At 41.0% G+C, this 21,022-nt stretch overlaps 1 protein-coding gene across 2 annotated transcripts in view; it reads right to left on the bottom strand.

Moving 5' to 3' along the window:
- PTPRO (protein tyrosine phosphatase receptor type O) overlaps positions 1 to 21,022 on the bottom strand; it is a 284,837-nt gene that overhangs the window by 38,905 nt on the left and 224,910 nt on the right. The window contains exons 13-17 of one of the 2 annotated variants that reach the window (XM_060194429.1): positions 18,030 to 18,169; positions 12,129 to 12,261; positions 9,503 to 9,623; positions 3,622 to 3,690; positions 1,394 to 1,477 (exon numbers count right to left, since the gene is read on the bottom strand). In XM_060194429.1, the coding sequence (XP_060050412.1) occupies positions 1,394 to 1,477; positions 3,622 to 3,690; positions 9,503 to 9,623; positions 12,129 to 12,261; positions 18,030 to 18,169 (547 nt within the window). The remainder of the gene's footprint in view (positions 1 to 1,393; positions 1,478 to 3,621; positions 3,691 to 9,502; positions 9,624 to 12,128; positions 12,262 to 18,029; positions 18,170 to 21,022) is intronic. The other variant, XM_060194430.1, reaches the window with a different exon arrangement.

Here is a 21,022-nt window from a genome sequence, read left to right as displayed (position 1 = left end):
GAAAGCTTTGCAAGTGGTGAAACAGGGCTGCAGGTGTCTCTCTGTCTCTCTCCCTCTATGTCTCCCCTACCCTCTTGATTTCTGTCTCTATCCAACAAATAAAGATAATAAAAAATTTAAAAAGTTAAGTAACATAAAAGCAAACTGAGAGTATGAGTAAATGCATCATCATGTGCAGCCTGCTTCTGACTTTATCCCCTATGCAACAGAGACTAATGTGCTTCACAGGTTTCCCTTCCATTTTCTCTTTTGAAAGAAAAGAAAAATTCTAGCTCTGCAAGTTCCTTCTATTCCCTCTCATTGTAATCTGAAACCTTAAAACTTTGCCAGCTGTGTTTATTCTGTTCTGGGAAGAGCAGAAAAACCTTTGACCAACTGTCTCAACAGTTCTCTAAACTGCCTTTTAAGTTCATATCTGAACACCATGAGATGATATTAAAGATATTAACAGTCTTTGTCTTTCCTCTAGGAAAAAACTATTTTTTTCCTTGTTGCTCAGGAAAGAAATAGCCCTTTAGTTTCAGAATTCAAGGTTGTTACTATCAAGTTTCACAAAAAACAGAAAGGGTATTCATCAAGATTTGACAACTAAAGTGACTTAAAAACTAAGAAATTAAGTTTAAAAAAAATTTCAAGACTCAGGGTCAACATTTTCATATAGAAACAGAGGGATAAAGGGAAAAACACCAGAGCACTGAGGGGCAGCAGGTTCTAACATGGGTCCCTCATGTGACCAAGTGTGTGCACTATCCAGGCAAGCAATTTTTCTGGTCCTAAAGGACTCTACAGTTTACAGAGGAAATACAAGATTTCAGAGGCCTTAGTTTGGAACCTGCATTTTCCATGTAGTGGTCTGATGTTAAGGTAACTCCTATTTCCACATTTCTAAAGTGGGTCAGGTAATATTTTCTATAACGTTGTGGGGATAACTAAGTTAATTTTACAAAGAAGTCTTGAGTACGGTCAGTTGTCCAACATTCACTGAATCATGATTATAAAAATGGTGGAGGCCTCAAGTACAGAGTTGCTTTGTACTCTCTACTGCATTTCTGCTTCCTCTGAAATCTGGAACTCTGCAGTGGATAAAGATGTAAGGAAAATGTAAAGTATAACTTACAAAGATGAGAGGTCAATGGTTTGACTCAATGGGAAACTGGCTAGTAATAAGTGGCAGGAAAGCTTGCCAAAGAACATCACAAGAAGACATTTAATTGAGAAAACATTATTATTAACATTTTGGTTCCATTAATTGCTTCAAGCCAGTATGTGATGAATAATTTTAGATGCTGCAAAACACACAAAATAATTAAAGATAATATTTTTTTATTTACTCCACCCCAAGCTTATTTTTTTAAAGACTTTGTGTTAGGTAAACAGTTAAAAAATCACTTACCAAGGATTAATATAAAATGCCAATAGATAATCAGTCCAAAGACATGAGGGTAGCAGGGTTAAGAAAGCAAATATACTCCTACGCCTGTGAGCATTAATAGACAACAGATGTAGAGATGAAACAGCGGCAAGAGTTAGTAATATAAACCGTGAACAGATATCAGTAAATTACCTACTGGGATCAGTTACAATGACAAGAACTTTAATTATAATGAAATAGTATCCCATTCTGTAGAATTCAATGAGGGCTCGGGTGTAAGACTATTGACCAAATCAGTTTTATGCACACATATCCTTATAATCAGATATATTTCTTTCAACTTGTTTTGTGTGAATTAGTCTGCTATTAGGTAATTACATTTTTTCCTTCAGTGAAACGAGGCTCCTTATTAGCCATCTCAAGCCTTATTCTTAGATATTACCTGTGTAATTGTTTCAGCCTACTGAAAAATCTCCGTACTATCACTTGAAATCTGAATTACAGTTTGTGTAAGGAAATATGAAAGGTAGTTATCATACTACGCTGATTCACCAAAGAATTTTAAGTGAGTTCTCAGATATTTTCAGATATATTCTATATTGATTTAGTTTAAATTAAAATATGATTTCTAGAAAATACACTCAGGTATCTTTCATTCAAGAAAAGTAAATCAATTGCCTAGGCTGCAATCTTACTAAATTGAGCAGAACCGGTTTCAAACTTAGTTTCATTTTAAGTCTGCTTCAGACTTCTGAGTTTAAATGCTTGGTTTGAATCCATCTTCAGATACTCAACTGTTAAACTGAACATTCATTACTGATGGATCAAAAATATCCTATAGCTGCTTCTATATTATTCTGAGAATGGGCGCGCGTGGGGGGGGGGGGGACACACTGTCACCTGGTCACTTTAGTTGCCATACCTATTCTTAGCTAGAAATGTTAAGGCTGACAAAACTATCTTTGCTAAGAGTTGCAGGAGCACTTTCTTTTCTTTTCTTTCTTTTTTTTTTTTTTTTAGAAAGGGCCCCAAGAATTCTTACCTCAGGTCTCCCATGGATTCACCAAACTGTGACTGGTTATGTCATTAGACAAGGCACTCCTGAGTCACATGAATAGTTGAATCAGTTCCCAAACAGGTCACTCACCACTGCTCTGTGCCCAGTATTTTTTAATGGTACAGGTGAGTGACAAATAACCAGTTCCCTCATATTGAAAAGAATGCTAATATAGTGACCAAGTTTACTAATATTACTAACATTGTCTGGCTTATTTACCATTGAGGGTTGAGAGTTTCTTTCTCCATAGTTAAATTTATTGTGTTTTCATAACAAAACTGCATTCGAGTTACAATTTAAAAATACTAGATGGGGAGTCAGGTGGTAGCGCAGCGGGTTAAGCACACGTGGTGCAAAGCGCAAGGACCAGTGTAAGGATCCCAGTTCGAGCCCCTGGCTCCCCACCTGCAGGGGAGTCACTTCACAAGTGGTGAAGCAGGTCTGCAGGTGTCTGTTTTTCTCTCCCTGTCTTCCCCTCGTTTCTCCATTTCTCTCTGTCCTATCCAACAACGAGAACAACAATAATAGCTACAACAATAAAACAAGGGCAACAAAAGGGAATAAATAAATAAAACATTTACCCCCCCCAAATTAAAAACTAAAAATACTAGAATATATATATATATATTAGAATATGTCAGATGTTCTATGAAGATGGGCATCAGAAGCCCCTGCAGGGATGTAGGCTTTCTATATTTAGTCAGTCCTCACTCTTCTTTATTGATTCTGTAAATTTTCCAGTCTTACATATTTATATATTTAAGATGAATCATTTGGGGAGATTAGCAGAACATACTATCACTTAACAAGGGTTAATATGAAATGTGTTTATTTCAATGTGCTTTGTGTGGTTGCTTGCCAAAGAACCACAAGAGATGCTAGAAGCCATGCTGGTGGCATCCCATGTAAGTTACTTGATTAGCTATTCTGTTGGATACTGATGGCAGTGTCCAGGATTACAAAGTCTCCTGCATCATTGTTACATATAATGTCAACTAAGTCCATCAAAAAATGCTCTCTTAATTCTAAGAACACCTCTTCCCACCAAGGTCCTTAATACTCCAGCAGAAAGATCCTGCCTTTGAAGACACTTATTTTCTTGTTAAGTATGAAAGCAGAAAGCCTTTGACAGTAAAAGTTTGGGACACACAGAATTAGAAACTTAGAAATGAGTTCTAAAAACAACACTTACCAGTTGTAAGGAAGTTTGCCATCCCTCTCTAAGGATGCAAAATTGACAAAAGTTCCAGCTCCACATTCCCTGTTAGAAAGGAGTAGTAAAATTGAAGTTACTGCTTGACAGAACACTCTCTTATCCTGGGAGAAGAGGCTTTCTCCTGACTTATCACCACAGTGTCAATTTCTAAAAAATCGAGGCTAGTAAATTCCAGCTATTTCTTATTTGCATATAGTATACCATAGTTAGATAATACTTTTGATGAACTCACATACACCTCAAATTAGGAAGCTTGTTTCCAGAAGTGGTGAGAATATACACATCATCAACTGCTTTCACTACCTTTTGCTCTTCTAACATCATGGTAACTTAGCTCATGCAGCCACTTTGTCCTTTATATGAGACTAATGGGCTCACTGAACATCAGAACATTGATGTTGATACTATTATTAACACACTGTGCTAATTACTTCAGTTAACTGCCTGTCCCTTTGAGAGTGTTCCAAGAATAGTTTTATTCTTTTTTAAAAAAACGTACGGGAAAGTTATCAAGGGTGAGGATTTGGATATGGAGTTCTGGTGGTGGGAATCGTGTGGAACTGTATCACTCTTATCCTATGGTCTTGTCAATATTTCCATTTTATAAATAAAAATTAAAAGCATAGTAATACAGGGTTATGCCATACTGTGTCACAAACTACATATAATTAATATACTTATCTCCTTTTGTCAATTTCTAATGTACAGTATTTGATTTATTTGCAATTTAAGGATTTTTTTTTTCCTCTTGGGTTATCAGTGGGGCTATGGGCCTGCTTCACAAATCCACTGCTCCTGGTAGCCATATTTTTTTCCCATTGTTGCTGCTGCCACCATTGTTGTTGGATAGGACAGAGAAATGGAGAGAGGAGGGTGTTGTTTTCGATGGGTTAGGTTGTTTTCGCCGGGCTAGCTTCACGGGCAGGTGACAGACGACCAGGGACTCATAGTTGAGCTGTAGGCAGTATCTCTTTATTCATGCAGGACGCAGCACAATCTAAGACGAGCTAAGCTAAACTCAAGGTAAAGTAAAACTCACAATGCTGTCTTTATATATACTTGCCAAGTAGGGTGGAAACAGGATGTGACATAGAGAGGGTGGAGAGAAAAGTGACTGGTGAAAATCAGAGTGTGACAAGGAGGGGGCGGAACAAGCGAGAATCCTATAACTGAACCACCAATGCCCTGGAGTGCTTTATGTAAAAGTGATTTATGTAAATAGACCAAACCTTTGGATCAGTAAATCCCTATATAGGCATATAGATAAGAAGAAGCCAGGGGGAGGTGGCAACTACCCAACATCTCCCCCTTTCTTTTTAACTAATGGCCATTGTGGGGTGAACAGAAACGTATATCGTACAGGCGTTTTCAAAAGAACTGGCATAAGACATGGAAAACAAAATAGGAGAGCAGCAATAATAACCAGTGTGATGCCAAGGGGAGCTTTTCTTGCCTCAAAGGGCAAGGCCTAGCAGGCGAAAGGGCATTTCTTGCCTCTGGGAACGCTTCATGCCTCTGGGGGCATCTCTTGCCTCAAAGGGCGTTTCCTGCCTCTGTGGGCATCTCTTGCCTCTTGGGGCTCTTCATGCCTCTGTGGGCATAATCTAATAAGGAGGGGGAGTTTTCTGCCTCTGGGACAGAGCCTGCAGGCGAGGGGACATGGTCTATAAAGTCTCAAGGCAATTGGCTGAAGTTAGTCTTTGAGAAACACAGCAGCATGTACCAGTAAGTCCGATGGAGGTGTCAGTCCAAAGTAGCTGACCACAGAAGAAAATGCCAGAGGATGAAATGCTGCACGTCTGTCTCGATGGGGAATGTCGGCCACCAGAATTCTGCTTTTCTGTAGAGAGTGATCTTTGGAGTCTGTGAATCTGTTTCTTCAGGTCGTGCCAGGTCTCATCATTGGTTTCCGGGGGCGATGTCAGAGAACAGGATCCAAATGGATTTCCAGGAATTCCATTTGAGTAGATGCTTTTTCATGTGAAGACTTTGACAGCTGAAATTCACTTACTTGTCAAACAAAACTTGTAGCAGATTAGAAGTTTACTATAATTGATAACTCCATTATAATTGGAAGTCCTTTCTAGTATGATTTTAAGGTTGTTTAAACAGTTTAAACTCAATAAAATGTGGAAAGGTAAACAAAAGAACCACGGTTAAAAGCCTCAGGCATGAGAATAATTAACATAATCATTGCACTATCTGCCCCACCCATAACTCATACCGTTTTGAGGATTTAACATTTCAGATTTATGCCAAGACGTAAAAAAAGAAATCAAAGGAGGAAAAAACATTTTTTTGGATTGTTTCTGTATGTCTCTAAAAATCATGGCTGCATCCAGCATTTTTTTTTAAGTCAATGTCAAACAAAAATTCAGTCATTCAAATCATTCTCTTATGAAACGCAACTTGAACCAGATTATCAAGATCTCACCATGTAGGATTAAGAATCCCCAGAGGGCGACCTAGTCCAAAAAGGTCCTCGAAATTCCATTTATGGTGTTTCTGACTGTTCCTGCTGGATTGCTTCACGCACCCATTTTTAAAAGCGTCTTCCCATCGAAGAAAGAATCCAATCAGGAGAGTAGAACTAACCATGTGTCTCCATACTTGGGAACTGCCAGGGTACTCGAGAATGTTCTTCAAATTAGAGTAGTCCTTCTCCATGGGAAACATGCGAGAAGAAGTCCAGAAAGTCCCAGGGGAAATCCCCATGCATGTCCCAAGGTCTACGATCACGGTCATAAAGAATGAAATTATGGCCTGGAGCGAAATGTAGTCCTTTTCCTCGGGAAACATGAGAGAGGGAATCCAGAAAGTCCAAGGAGAAATCTCCGTGCATCTCCCAAGCTCTATGATCCCAGTCATAAGAAACCAAAGTTCCCGGTGAGGGAACCGAAGTGTGGCCCAGAGTAAAATGTTCCAGAGACAGAGAAACTGTCTCATAATGAAACAGTATAGGCTTTGGCAAACCTCTTCGTAAGTAGAAAGGCAACCCATGGTGGATGGGTAGCCAAGTTTACTTATCTGGACGATGGGAGGGTAGGGTCCCACGTTGATGCCGGTCCATGTTTCAGGGCTTATTTCAGTCCCTGTTCAGGCGCCATATGTTGTTTTCGATGGGTTAGGTTGTTTTCGCCGGGCTAGCTTCAAGGGCGGGTAACAGATGACCAGGGACTCATAGTTGAGCTGTAGGCAGTATCTCTTTATTCATGCAGGACACAGCACAATCTAAGACGAGCTAAGCTAAACTCAAGGTAAAGTAAAACTCACAATGCTGTCTTTATATATACTTGCCAAGTAGGGTGGAAACAGGATGTGACATAGAGAGGGTGGAGAGAAAAGTGACTGGTGAAAATCAGAGTGTGACAAGGAGGGGGCGGAACAGGCGAGAATCCTATAACTGAACCACCAATGCCCTGGAGTGCTTTATGTAAAAGTGATTTATGTAAATAGACCAAACCTTTGGATCAGTAAATCCCTATATAGGCATATGGATAAGAAGAAGCCAGGGGGAGGTGGCAACTACCCAACAGAGGGGAAGACAGATGGGGGAGAGAAAGATAAGACACCTGCAGACCTGCTTCACTGCTTGCAAAACGACACCCCCTGCAGGTTGGGAGCTGAGAGAGAATAGGGATCCTTATGCCAGTCCTTGTGCTTCACACCATGTGAAGCACTTAACTCAGTGTGCTACCAGCCAACCTCCAATTTAATTAAATTACTAATCTAGGGTCCAAGAATAGAATTTAGAGTTCAATGAACAGATGTAGGAGATAGTTAAATTCTGAACAGAAGTCCAAACTGGCTTCTAACTCTGGCACTAAAATGCGACTTTTACATGGAGATCCTGCTCTGTCTCCTGCAACTTCAGTGAGCTTTCTCCTCCACTTTCAGCTACCGTGTGAGTGGTGTGGCCCTCTTTCACAACCTTTAACTGAAACTAAGTTTTTTTTTCGTTAACAATGCAATACACCACAAAGCTCTTCAGTACTTAATGAAAGTTTCTACCAGCAAGTACAGTTGTTTTACTTTTTTTATATTTATTTATTTTCCCTTTTGTTGCCCTTGCTGTTCATTGTTGTTGTAGTTATTGTTGTTGTTACTGATGTCATCGTTGTTAGAAAGGACAGAGAGAAATGGAGAGAGGAGGGGAAGACAGAGAGGGGGAGAGAAAGAGAGACACCTACAGACCTGCTTCACCACCTGTGAAGCAGCTCCCCTGTAGGTGGGGAGCCGGGGGCTCGAACCGGGATCCTTACGCCAGTCCTTGCGCTTTGCGCCATGTACACTTATATACTATCTTTTAATGCATGATTGTGTTTATTGATACATGAATGTAGAAACTATTATGTTTTCTTGATGTCCTTTCTGATTTCCAAAGCCATACTCTATTCATTTTCCTTCTATTCCATTGGATGTCTTTTTCTTTCTTTATTTTTTAATTGAGGGGATCAATGCTTTACTGCGCAGTCATTGACATATGCATACAATTTCATATGTACTAGGCCCCCTTCTCCTTGCCCCTCCATTCCCCAGAGTTCCTTGCTTTTGGTGCAACACTATGAGAATGCAAAGGAGACAACTTCATCATTTTTAACAGCTGAATAGTATTACACCCTGTATATATACCCCAATTTTTTTAGCCACTCATCTGATGTTGGACAGCTGGGTTGCTTACAGGTTCCGGTGATTACAAATTTAAGATCAATATTTGCTTTCACTTGCTTTTCCTCATGAAATCTCAACATTAGTTTGTCCTAGAATTTAATCTAGGGCCCCTTTTATCCAATCTGCACTTAGGTCCTGGATCTCATCTTGTCTATAGCTTTAATAGCATTAATATGCTATAAACTTCTATCTTCCATCTAGAATTCTCCCCATAACAGCAGTCCTTTATCTTCCACTGCCTATTCCACATGTGTACCCTCAGTCATCAGATCAACATAACATTTCCAAAATTAAAGTCTCAAAGGTCCTCCAACTCTCAAATTTTGTTTCAATTGATATAAAGTCTACCCTTACAGTTGCTGAGGTCCCAAATCTTGGAGTTATTTTTAACTGCCATCTATTTCTTATTCCATATGTAATTTGTTAGCAAAAGCTGTTACCTCTGTTTTCAAAAGCTAGATCAACAGTATGAGGCCTGGCTTTGTGTAAACCACTGCAGTGTGTAACCACTGTTTACTTTCATTCTTCATTCAAAAAAAAAGGGGGGGAAGCACTGTTCTACCACTTCACTCAGTGCCAAGGACCCAACACATGGGGGGCTTCACGTGTGCAGTGGGTGTGATGTTAAAAATAACACTAAAAGGGGTTGGGTGGTAGCACACCAGATTAAGCGCACATGGCACAAAGTGCCAAGGACCAGCTTAAGGATCCTGGTTTGAGCTCCCAGCTCCTCACTTGCAGGGGGGTTGCTTCACAAGCAGTGAAGAATGTCTGCAGGTGCCTATCTTTCTCCCCCACCCCGGTATTCCCCTCCTCTCTCAATTTCTCTCTGACCTATACAACAACAATGACAGCAATGACAACAACAACAACAACAACAATAAACAACAAGGGCAACAAAAGGGAAAAATAGCCTCCAGGAGCAGTGGATTCATAGTGCAGGCACCGAACCCCAACGATAACCCTGGAGGCAAATAAAATAAAATAAAATAAAATAAAATAAAATAAAATAAAATAAAATAAATAAAACTGAAGAGTCTACACAGAAACATACAAAATAGAAAATGGCCCTGAAAAGGCAGCCAAACTTTTTGCTGCACAACCTAGGTCTACTGAGGCCACATACACGGAGCAAGTGACAATGCTGGACAGGCAGAGAGTGAAAGGTGGAGCCCAGGGAACTCACCGAGCCATCTGCAGGTGCTTTCTCCTCAGGATGATGAGGGTGATGAGCAGCAGTCCAATGAGCAGTGTGCTGAGGATGGCCAGAACAGAGATGACCACCACATTGGGATTCATCTCTGTAACTGAAGAGACAAACCACGTGTCCTCAGGACGGCCTCCCTTATGTGAAACTAAGCCCATACATTGTTTTTCCAAGCGATTTTGAGGGCAATGGGCTTTTGGTGACTAGCAGAAACAACAATGTTTCTCTAAGCCAACAGTGACCTCTTCCTCCTCCTCCTCCACCATCACCATTTAGTAAATTGATGGTGTCCAGGTACCTGGGAGGACTGAGTCCATCCCTAAGATCTATACATTTGGAATGTTCTCATAAAGGAAAAATTATACACTGTAGAATAAAGTTAAAGTTCAGTTGAAAACTAAAGAATCTAGATGTCATGATCATGTGTTATCGCTATTGGAACATTTTCAGAAGCTGGAAAGATTGGCAGCTTCTTATTTTATGTCCATGACTTTAAAGTCAGAAAGCACAACTGTACATTCTGATCACAACTAATAATGTATATGAAAAAGGCATTAGCACGCTACCATCTGCTGCAGCACTTAACACATAGCTAGGAGCAGGCGTTCTGATGCTCTGTAATCATATGCTGAGAGGTTTCCCATCTGCACAACTCAAGACATTAAACCTATTAATAAGCTGTAGGCCCCTTAAGAACAGGGGTTGTAGCCCTTTCCTTTAATTTATAAAACAATAGGCCTATTATGGAATTTATACCTTACACAGAAGTGCAGGACATTACAGAGACCCCTTATCAAAACTAAAAAAAAAAGTGAGCCAGCCAAGTGACTGGCATGTAGAATGCCCTCAAGGTTTGCAGTACTTGGACAAATATAACACCAATTTATGAGCAGAGTGTACATTTCAATGATAAGGATGACAACATGTAAGATCAGAAGAACCTGCTCAAGTTCACCTATTTAATAACTGCTGTTGAGGGAAGCTGTTTTTTTTTTTGTTTTCAGTCTCTCTTGATCTCATTTCCCTCAATTGTAAATACATTGAACAATATTACTGTTTCTTGGTGGTTGTACTAACAAGGAATAATAAGCATTAAATTAAAGCCCACTTGAAAAGGTCTCAAAGGCTACAGAAATAAGATGATTCACTTGTGATTTTTTTTACCTTCTATTAAGCCTGAAAAACAATGGGCTGGGTGGTGGTGCAGCTGGTAGAGCACACACAGTGTACAGCGTACAGGGACCTAGGGTCAAGCTCCCGGTAGGCCCTACCTGTAGGGGGAAGCTTCACAAGTGGTGAATCAGCACTGCAGATGTCTCTATCTCTCTCTCCCTATCTCCCCCTTCTCTCTTGATTTTTGTCTCTATACAAAATAAATGAAAATATATAAAAAGAAAAAACTTCAAAAAAGTTCACTCTAGACATCATTGAATATAGAAGCTCAAGAGATAACCACTGTCACAGAAATAAAAATAAATCCAGTACAGAGGAAAATATAATGCAAACTCAGATCCTAACAAACAGGAGGGTAAAACGGGAGATTCAGAAAACACAAGGGAGTCATATTACCTTAGACATTTCATTGACTTCTCATCTCCCTACTTTCACTTGCTGCTAGACTGGAAACATTCCTACTCTGACCCTCATAACCAGCAGGTTATGTGATCAGTGACACAAGGGCCAATGTTAAGATATATGGAGCCCACTAGCTGGGTGTATGGTGGCTCCCACTGAAGAGGCTCTGGATGACAAAACTAATGCCACCGCCTGGGCCAGAGCATTGGGCACTTTAATCCTAAGCATTAAGACTACTTGGCAAGGGACATAACATTAATTATTCTAGCTGTATAGACCAGAAAGGAACAATTTTAAGAAAGTACCTTTCCCTAAGTCAAAAGGCAGGAAGTACAGTCTAGGATTAAAATGAAAGGCTCCCTGATGCCTAAATTTGGGATTTTTTTCCCCCAGTGGGATACAGAGTCTATTAAAATGATAAAAGGCAGGGCTGTGGTGCGGGTGGGGGAGCACATGGATTACTACGTGCAAGGACCTGAGTTCAAGCCCCAGGTCCTCACCTATTGGGGGGAAGCTTCAGGAATGATGTAGATGTCTCTCCATCTCTCTCCCTGTCTATATCCCTGTCCCCTATCAATTTCTCTCTGTCCTATCAAAAATAAGAAAACTAAAAGTGGGTGGCCGGGCAGTGGCACACTCAGCTAAGTGCACATCATCACCATGTGCAAGGATCTGGGTTTGAGCCCCTGCTCAACACCTGCAGGGTGGGGAGAAGCATCACGAGCAGTGAAGCAGGTCTGTATGTATTTTTCTTACTTCCTCCCTGTCTCCAACCACCCTTCCCTTTCAATTACTCTGTCCTGTCAAATAAAAATAAAATAGAAAAATAAAATAGAAAAATAGCCTCCAGGATCTATAGTGGATTTATAGTGCCAGCACCAAGCCCCAGAGATAACCCTGGAGGGGGAAAAATGTAAATTAAAAAGGAATCCATTACCTAAAATGAGAGACTACATTTTTAAAAGAAAACTTAAGGGGAATTTGGAAATATGTAACCTTCAAAAACACCAAATCCCTATTCATTGCTTACCCATTGTGGAGATGGCTATGAAGGCAGGGACACTGGGGCTGTTGTGACTGAAGCTGGTGACACTACAGTTGTAGGCAGTGGCTGGAAGGAGGCTGGAGACAGTCACCACGTGAGAAGACACTAAAATCGGTTCCTGGAGATGAAAACAAGGTGAGATTATATCTCCTATTTTGTTTGTAAAATTATTTTTCAAAGTTAGATAATATACACAAATAAAAAAATTAAAATCTTCCTTTTGTTCCAAGTTCCTCTTTTTTTTTTTTTTTTTTTGCCTCTAGGGTTATTGCTGAGGCTCGGTGCCTGCACTACAAATCCACTACTCCTGGAGGCCATTTTTTCCCTTTTGTTGCCGTTGTTGTTTATTGTTGTTGTTATTGCTGTCATTAGATAAGACAGAGAAATGGAGAGAGGAGGGGAAGACAGAGAGAGGGAGAGAAAGATAGACACCTACAGACCTGCTTCACTGCCCCTGAAGCGACCCCCCCAGCAGGTGAGGAGCAGGGGGTGGGAGGTGGGCTCAAACTGGGATCCTTAAGCCAGTTCTTGCGCTTTGTGCCATGTGCGCTTAACCCACTGCGCTGCCCCTTGTTCCAGTTTCTTACTCCACCAGGTTCTTTCCCATGAAAACAGCGCCCCCTTTTCCCCCCTCTTCCCACTTATGGATTGGTGAATCTATTAGGTATAGCTTAAAAAGTTAAGTCATGCTATATCTTACCTTTCATTCTATATTTTTTTCCCCTGACTCATCAGTATATTCTGGTTTTCTGTGCACAGAAGCACAGATGAAGTTGTTTCATTCTCTTTTTTTTAAGGGCTACATGGAAATTCATTGAAATAAAACATTTATTTGCCTCCAGTCACTGCAGATCAGTGCCAGCACTACAAATCCACTGCTCCTGATGCTCCTGATGGCCATTTATTTGTTTCCATTTGATAGGACAAATTGGGGGGGGGGGAGAAAGGGAGAGCGACACCTGCAGACCTGCCTCACCACTTGTGAAGTGTCCCCCCTCCAGGTGGAGAGCAGGGGCTCAAACCCAGGTTTTGTGCAGTAACTTGGGCTTAATACAATATGCACTCAAGATGGTGCACCAACACCCAGCTCCCAGAATATACTTTCTTTACTTAAAATATTTTATTACTTTAATGAGATATAGGGGGAGAGAGAAAAAGACAAAGACATTCTAGAGCACTGCTCAGCTCTGGCTTATGGTGGTGCTGGCAGTTAAACCTGTGACCTCAAGCTTCAGGCAAAAAAGCCTTTTTTGCAAAACCATTTTGCTGCCTCCCCAGATCAAAGAACATACTTTCTTTATATAACCAGACACCTACTGGTCAATGTTTAAGTGGCTGCTGTTTTTTATTGTTATTTTGTAAAAGAAAAATATACTATAAACAGTTTCACAAACATATATATACACATATATTTAGTATATTTTTACTATTTATGCAGATACATATGCAATATTCAAAACCTATGGGTGGACCTATTAAGACAGGTAAAGACAGATTAGGCTAGCAGATGAATTGTTGGCTCATGAAGTCATGTTTTGTTCTTGCTTTTTCATTTTCAAAGCTTTTGAAAAGTTGCCATTTACTTACACTTTCTACTCCTTACCATCATGTAGACAGTTGCTACCCTACACCCTTTTCCAACCTAGCAGAGTTGAAAACTTATTTTAGTTGGTAGAGAAATCGAGAGGAAAAGAGAAAGAGAGAGAGAAGGAGAAAGAAAGTGAGACACCTACAGCACTGATTCATCACTTGTGAAGCTTCTGCCTTGAAGGTGGGGACCGGAAGCTTGAACCTAGGTCCTTGTGCATGGTGACTTGTGTGCTCTACTGGGTGGCACCACTCCCTGGTCCCCTTGCTTTGTCATTTTTAAACAGCTCCAAAGACTTAATGACCTTGTGCTCTCAACAACATTCCTTATTATCCTTTGATTCCTACAAGGAGGATTTCTGTATCACAAGGTTGTTCCCATGTCTTGAAAAACTTGTATATTGTTTTACAAAGTTCCTGCATCAGTGTATGTATATTCCCTCTTACTGTAAGTACATCCAATTTTGTCTCCAAACCCTCACCAACACCTGTGTCCTGTGCTGTTTATATAGGTTGTTCTCACAGATGTGAGATAATAGTTCATTGGTCTTGATTTGAATTTCCCCAATTAGCCCCAATTAGCAAGTGATGCCGAATGCTTTTTCATGTGCCTGTCAGTCATCTTTATACCCAAAGACCGTGCAAATACTAATTTGGAAAGACAGATGAGCACCATGTTTACTGCATCATGATGCACAATAGCCAAGATATGGAAACTACTTAAGTGTCCATCAAAGGATGATTGAATAAAGATGATGTGGTTTATGTACCCAGTGGACTCCTACACACAGCTATGCAAAACAGATGAAGTCTTACTACTTATGACAACATGAGTAGGACTTGAGGGGATCTTTATACAAAATGAAATCTGTCAGAAAGGAAAAATACTGTTATGATTTCAGTCATATGTGAAGTATAGACAAAGGAATGAACAAACAAAATAAAGATAAATAAATCCTGGATTTTGACAGTGTTATCACTGAAGGGAAGGTTGTGGGAGGAGTGAGCAGAGAGACAAAATGGAACTTGGTGGGGTGGTGGACATGTTCTGAACATTTTTTTTAATTGCATATACACAAAGAACCTTTTTATTGCCACTAGGGTTATTGTTAGGGCCTGATGCCTACACAATGAATCCACTGCTCCTGGTGGCCATTTTTTCCTTTCTTTCATAGGACAGAGAGAAATTGAGAGGGAAAGGGGAGACGGGGGGGGGGGGGGAAGGGAGAGGGGAGGAGGGAAAGAGAGACAGAGAGGGAGATGGGGGGGGTGCAGTACAGCTTCACCCTTTGTGAAGCATCCCTCTGCAGGTAGGGGCCGAGGGCTTAAACTTGGGTCCTTGCACATGGTAATGTCTGCTAAATGGTGTGCACCTCTGCATAGTCCCTGCATTACATTTTTAAAGGGGTGACTCAGTGGCTAGGGTGCTAGACTTGTAAACAAAAGGTCTCCTGTTGGGTCCCTGACATACCATAATTAAGAGTGGTGCTCTGTTCCTCTCTCCCCTATCACTAAATATATAGATTAATTTAAAATATTTATTACAATTAAAATTGCATGAATGGCAATCCTAAAACATAGTCTTCAAAGCCAATATGAAAATAAAAATTTCCTACTACCCTATGTTCAAGATTTGATAAAAGACAGAATCAGAGTTTTGCTCCAGACACATGGTGCCAAGGATCAAACCCTGGACCTCACACCTGCAAATCCTGTGCTCTACCACTAAGCCACCTTCCAGTGCACATTCTTGAGCAGAGCAAACTATTAATTTGAAGACGATTAACATAATACAATAATGGTGAGATTAACCAAGATTAATTACAAGTACAACATAAAAAGATGAGCCGACACAGTATGTCTTTTCAAAACAAGGATCTGAACATCCCTGCCTAAATCACTGAGAGTCACCAGGGGTGACTCATATTTCCGGGATTACTCTCATATTTCCACTGCTGGCTCTCACTGTCCTGTAAGAGAGTGATTCTAAGCAAAATCTGTAATAAGTTGCTGCCTAGCCACTGCTTTCCTGGAAAGAGTCATCACTGAGAGGTACAAAGTAGAAAATTAACTGCTGGCAGCAGCTACTAAAAAAATTATTTAGAACAGAAAATAGATCACCTATTCAGTACAGATCAAAAAGACTTAAGTGTGTAGAAAAATGAGTCAAAAGGGAGATAGGAATCAGTTTGGCTTCCTAGCTACGACCACAGAATAGGGGCTCAAATCTACAGGGATGGAGAGGTTACACTCCTGCACTGTGGGCCCCAGATCAAATCGGTGGGATTTTTCAGTTACCCATATTTATATATTTTTCCCATAGTTGGGAGCTACTTTCTTCCCTGATCAAGCTTTCTAGTCCTATTTCCAACTCTGACACCATCTCTCCAGATAGTACCTTTGGTCTATCTCCATGTTAGCTGTCAGGTTCAGGCAAAAATTAGTAAAATCATGGGCCCTCTAGAATGGAATATACCTAAAATAGACCTACTGGCTTTTTCCAAAATGAAGACCCCAAATCTTATCTGCTATATTATTACCTTTAGGTTCCTGATTATTAAAACATCTTGTTCTGCTTTATATCTTAATTTTTTTTCACCCACCAAGTTGTAGATGCTACCATGATGCCAACCTGACTTCCCTGGGTAGAAGACCTCACTAATGTGTCCTGGAGCCTCACTTCTCTGGAGTCCTGCCCCACTAGGGAAAGGCAGAAAACAGGTTGGGAGTATGGATCAACCTATTAAAACCCATGTCCAGTGGAGAAGCAATTACAGAAGCCAGACTCCCACCTTCTGCACCCTATCATGATCCTGGGTCCATATTCCCAGAGGGATAAAGAATAGGAAAGCTTTCAAGGGAGGGGATGGGATATGGAGCTCTGGGGGTGGGAATTATGTGGATTTGTACCCCTCTTATCCTATGGTCTTGTCGGTATTTTTTATTTTATGAATAAATAAAAAAAATTTTTAAAGGACTCAGTCTGGCAGAAATTCTGCTCACTGGGATAGTGCACTGCTTTGAAATGTGTGTGACCCAGGTTCAAGCCCAGCTGCTACCACAGTGGTGGGAACTTTGGTGCTGTGGTTTCTTCTCTCTCCCTGGTAATGACAAAATAAAAAGGGGTGGGGAAGGGGGGCTGGGTAGGATCAAAACAAATTACCTTTACTCAGTAAAAAAAGATCTGTACTTGAAGCAATCCATTATCCCCTTATCTCATGAATTTGATTACATAAAAACTGTCAGTTATTTATATTCTATATGTACTGTACTTGGGGTCATCAGTCACAAACTTGCCCTTTTCCATCTCTTTGTAAAATATATTTTGTGTGTGTGTGACTTTTTCCTGGAGCTACTGCTTCATTCCTGTCCTTTCATTTATTTTTATCTAGTGGACAGTTATAGTCCATCCTATCTGCTCTGTGATTCTAAAACTTTATCAACCACCTCTTTACACCAGTCCTTGCACTTTGTGCCACCTGCGCTTAACCCGCTGTGCTACTGCCCAACTCCCATCAACTACCTCTTTTACATCAGATATGAACCCTTTTTTCAAGTTCTCTTAGTGACATGGATCTCTCATGTGGCTTCCATGTTTTAGGTTAGTTTTTTTCCACAAATTATAATCTCCCCAACTAAATGGAAACTTTGAGACAAGCATTCATTTCACCATTTGTGTTGTACATGGCATCTTTAGCATAACTAGCAAACACTTCATATTTGTTAAATTACATCTTATATAGCAGTGTCTTCATCTCTTCGATCAAATTAATAGCCTGTAGGAAAAATAAATCATTGCAATTCCTTACTGTGACCTAGGATGAGTTAAGAATTGAGAACAAGGGAGTTGGGTGGTAGCGCAGAAGGTTGAGTGTACATGACACAAAGTGTAAGGATCTCGTTTCGAGCCCCTGGCTCCCCACCTGCAGGGGAGTTGGGTGTCTACCTTTCTATCCCCGTCTTCCCCTCCTCTCTCCATTTCTCTGTCCTATCTAACAATGACATCAATAATAACTACAATAATAAAACAACAAGGGCAACAAAAGGGAATAAATAAATATTAAAAAAGAATTGAGAACAAAAGATAACTAGGAAGATAAGCTTTGCATTTTGGTAAACTGGTTCTCATGACATATTTTGGGTTTGTTTTAAGCATGTTAATTTTCATCACCAACACACAAGAGAGCAAAGTTTCTCTAGTTCATTTTGTCTAGTTCAAAGATAAAGATTTTCATTTTGCTCAGATAAATAGCTTCAATGGCAACTAGCTCAGAAAAGGAAAATCAAGACACACAGTACCTGAAGTTTTGCTTCCTGACTAGGGCCAACTCGCTGACAGAAGACTTGGAAGAAATCAGCTACGCCCTCTTCCACCCACAGCAAAGTCACTGAAGTCTGGGTCTTATTCACAGCAAAAAGTGACTTTGGAGGTGCTGGTTCTAAATAAAGAAAAAAGTTTTCAATTTTAATTTAGCATATCTTTTCTTGTTTCATTAATCATCAGAGCAAAATAGGCAAAAAAAAAAAAAAAAAAAGGAAAATCCACATGTAAATGACCAAATGACCCAAAGAATTAGACTGCTTTTTTCAAAGACAGTCAGTTAATTTGTAGGGAAGACTATGAATATTTTACCTTTTTTTTTTCCTTTCCATTTCATACTTCTCTTTTTGGGACACTTCTGTTTTCTACTTCTGTTTTGTTATAGACCAAATCTATTCATAGCTTTGTGTCATATGCACTGGAGTTAGCACTGCCCTGATAGTGCAAAACTTTCTGGAGAACACAGTCTGAAGAGGCTGAGAAGACTGAAAATGATATATTCCTTTCTCATGGGGAGTTTCAGTCTGGAGCTTAGCTAGTAACATGTCTTCGCTTGAAGATTATTTAGATGAACCTACTCAGAGGAATGGCTCCTTGAAAAATCAGCCAGCATTCAGGAGGGTAAAGGTAAATCAATGTTGCGATTTTTTAAAAGACTGAGGATCAGAGATAGCTCATTCGGTAGAGTGCACACTTGACTGTGTGTGAAGGCCTGAGTTTGAGGTCCTGGCCACCACGTACATAGGAGCATCATGTAAAGGGGGGGGGTCTTCATGAGTGGCAATACTGTGGTGTCTCTCCTCTCTCTGACCTTCAAGAAAGAGAACACAAGCATGGGCACGCCAGCTCTTGGGGAGCAGTGGAACTGTACAGCAAAAATTGTCAGCAAAATAAAAATAGCCGATGGAAGAGGCAGACTGATTAGTAAAATGGTAGAGGAGAGATTTGTTTATTCTTTTTGACACCAAATTTTTGTGATCAATAGATGAATCCATCAACCAACCAGGTCAGACCTCTACCTGGACTCCTTCATGCTCCAAGGACTTGTTTGTTGGCTTGAGACCAAACCCCCATCTTTTCCCCACCCATAAGAAGTTGACCGATTCCTTTCATTTCTCAATCTCTCCCAGATCCCTCCCTAGGCTCCAGTCCTGTGTTCCTTTGCCCTTTCCCTGAGACCTTCCAGCACCCCAAGTGTGGTGTCCAAACCAAGTTCTTAAGGAAGGGGTCCTGCTGACAGGCATACTTCCCGACATTACAGTCTGCCTGCCAGCTTCTCACACAGCCCAGCCCAGTCCCCTGCATGTCCCTGCACACAGCTACCTGCACAGCTGGCTCAACCCCACGGGCTGCCTGCCATCTGTGTGATGTGTATTCCCGGCTCTGTTAGGGAGACGCCTCACTTGGCTATTTCAAAGGAAACAAAGAGGCTTCTTACAGTATTTCACAAGTGGAGGTGTAATTGGATTTGGAGGGGCTTCTAATTATTTTTTTACTACTTTGGCAGCAGCTGCCCCAGGGAATGTCTTAAAATGTCAGCACTGGACTGTGCAGCACAGTAGCTACCAGCCACAGGTAGCTGCAGCGTGCTTGAAACATAGCCAGGCCAAGGGAAAAAGTGCTGCAAGCATCGGAGGTAGAGCCTGTGTTCAAGCCTTAGCATGCGAAGAGAAATAAAAACCCATCTCAGCTGTGCCTGACACAGGTTACTTATTAGAAAGATCAACTGCTTGGGGTCTATTTGGTCAAATAAGCTATATTAAACTTAATCTCTCCCTCTCCCTCCCTCTTCATATTGTAGCTACTGAAAAGTCAAAGCTGCAAAAGTAGCTTTATTAATTCCCATCATGTGGTAGGGGTTAGAGTATCCTTCCTGGCTGGTAGAGCAAAAGGTTGCACCTTCCTGACAAAAGCTGGAGGGCCACCATCCACTGTCCATCTCATGACAAGGCAAGGCTAACTCAGCTCCACATAGATGATTCCTGTTTCCCACCACCAGGCACAGGACTGAGAGTCAAATTATGACTGTCCAAGAAATTTCAGATAGGGAGTAAGTGACACACACAGTCTTTTGACTGCTCTCTGCCAGCTGAACTGTGCTCCCCAGTCCCTAGACTCATGCTGAAGTCTTAGCCCCTCGTACTCCACAATATGAGTGGAGGTCCATAAGGAGATGCAAAGCTAAAATGAAACTATTGAAGGTGGGTGGGTGGTGGCTTAAGTGCTCACATTCCAGTGTGTGGATTCAAGCCCCTAGTTCCTACCTGCAAAAGGAAAGCTTCCTGAGTGGTGAAGCAGGACTGCAGGTGTCTCTCCACCACCCCTCTCTCTCCCTATGCCCCCTCCCCTCTCAATTTCTCTGTCTTTATCTAATAAATATTATTTAAAAATCAGGGGCCCTAGAGACAGTAGGCAAAGCATAAATAAGCAAGGCTCCAGAGCCCATGGCTTTATTCCTAGCACACCAGAGCCCCATGGGCAGCACCATCAGCACTCAGTGGATGGTGGAGTGATACTTTGGTTTCTCTTTCTCACTCTCAAAAAATATATATATGGATTAAAATTGGGCTAAGATTGTTAGAGCCTGTCTCATGGAGGAACAATGAATGAATTATTGTCAGTGCAGTAATAATAAATGGAAGAATAAAGTGAATAAAATTAAGTGGCTCAGTGCACATGCACATGAACAAGGGCCTGGGTTCGTTTCCCAGCACTGACCAAAGGAAGCTCTAGTGCCGTGGTGTTTGTCTCCCTGTCTCCGAATGCAAAGGGGCTGGCAAACTAGCTGAAAGCATAAGGAATATGCATGTGCCTTTAAGAAGTCAATGGAGGGGCCAGGCAGTAGTGCATTGGGCTAAGGGCACGCCCCCTTACGGTGTGAAGTGCAAGGACCAGCATAAGGATCCCATTTCAAGCCCCCCAGCGCCCCATCTGCAGGGGAGTTGCTTCACAGGTGGTGAAGCAGGTCTGC

Source organism: Erinaceus europaeus, chromosome 7 (genome assembly GCF_950295315.1).
Source record: "Erinaceus europaeus chromosome 7, mEriEur2.1, whole genome shotgun sequence".
NCBI classification, from domain to species: domain Eukaryota; kingdom Metazoa; phylum Chordata; class Mammalia; order Eulipotyphla; family Erinaceidae; genus Erinaceus; species Erinaceus europaeus.
The sequence above is the reverse complement of the archived record's forward strand: the minus strand, read 5'-3'. Positions and strand labels throughout refer to the sequence as shown.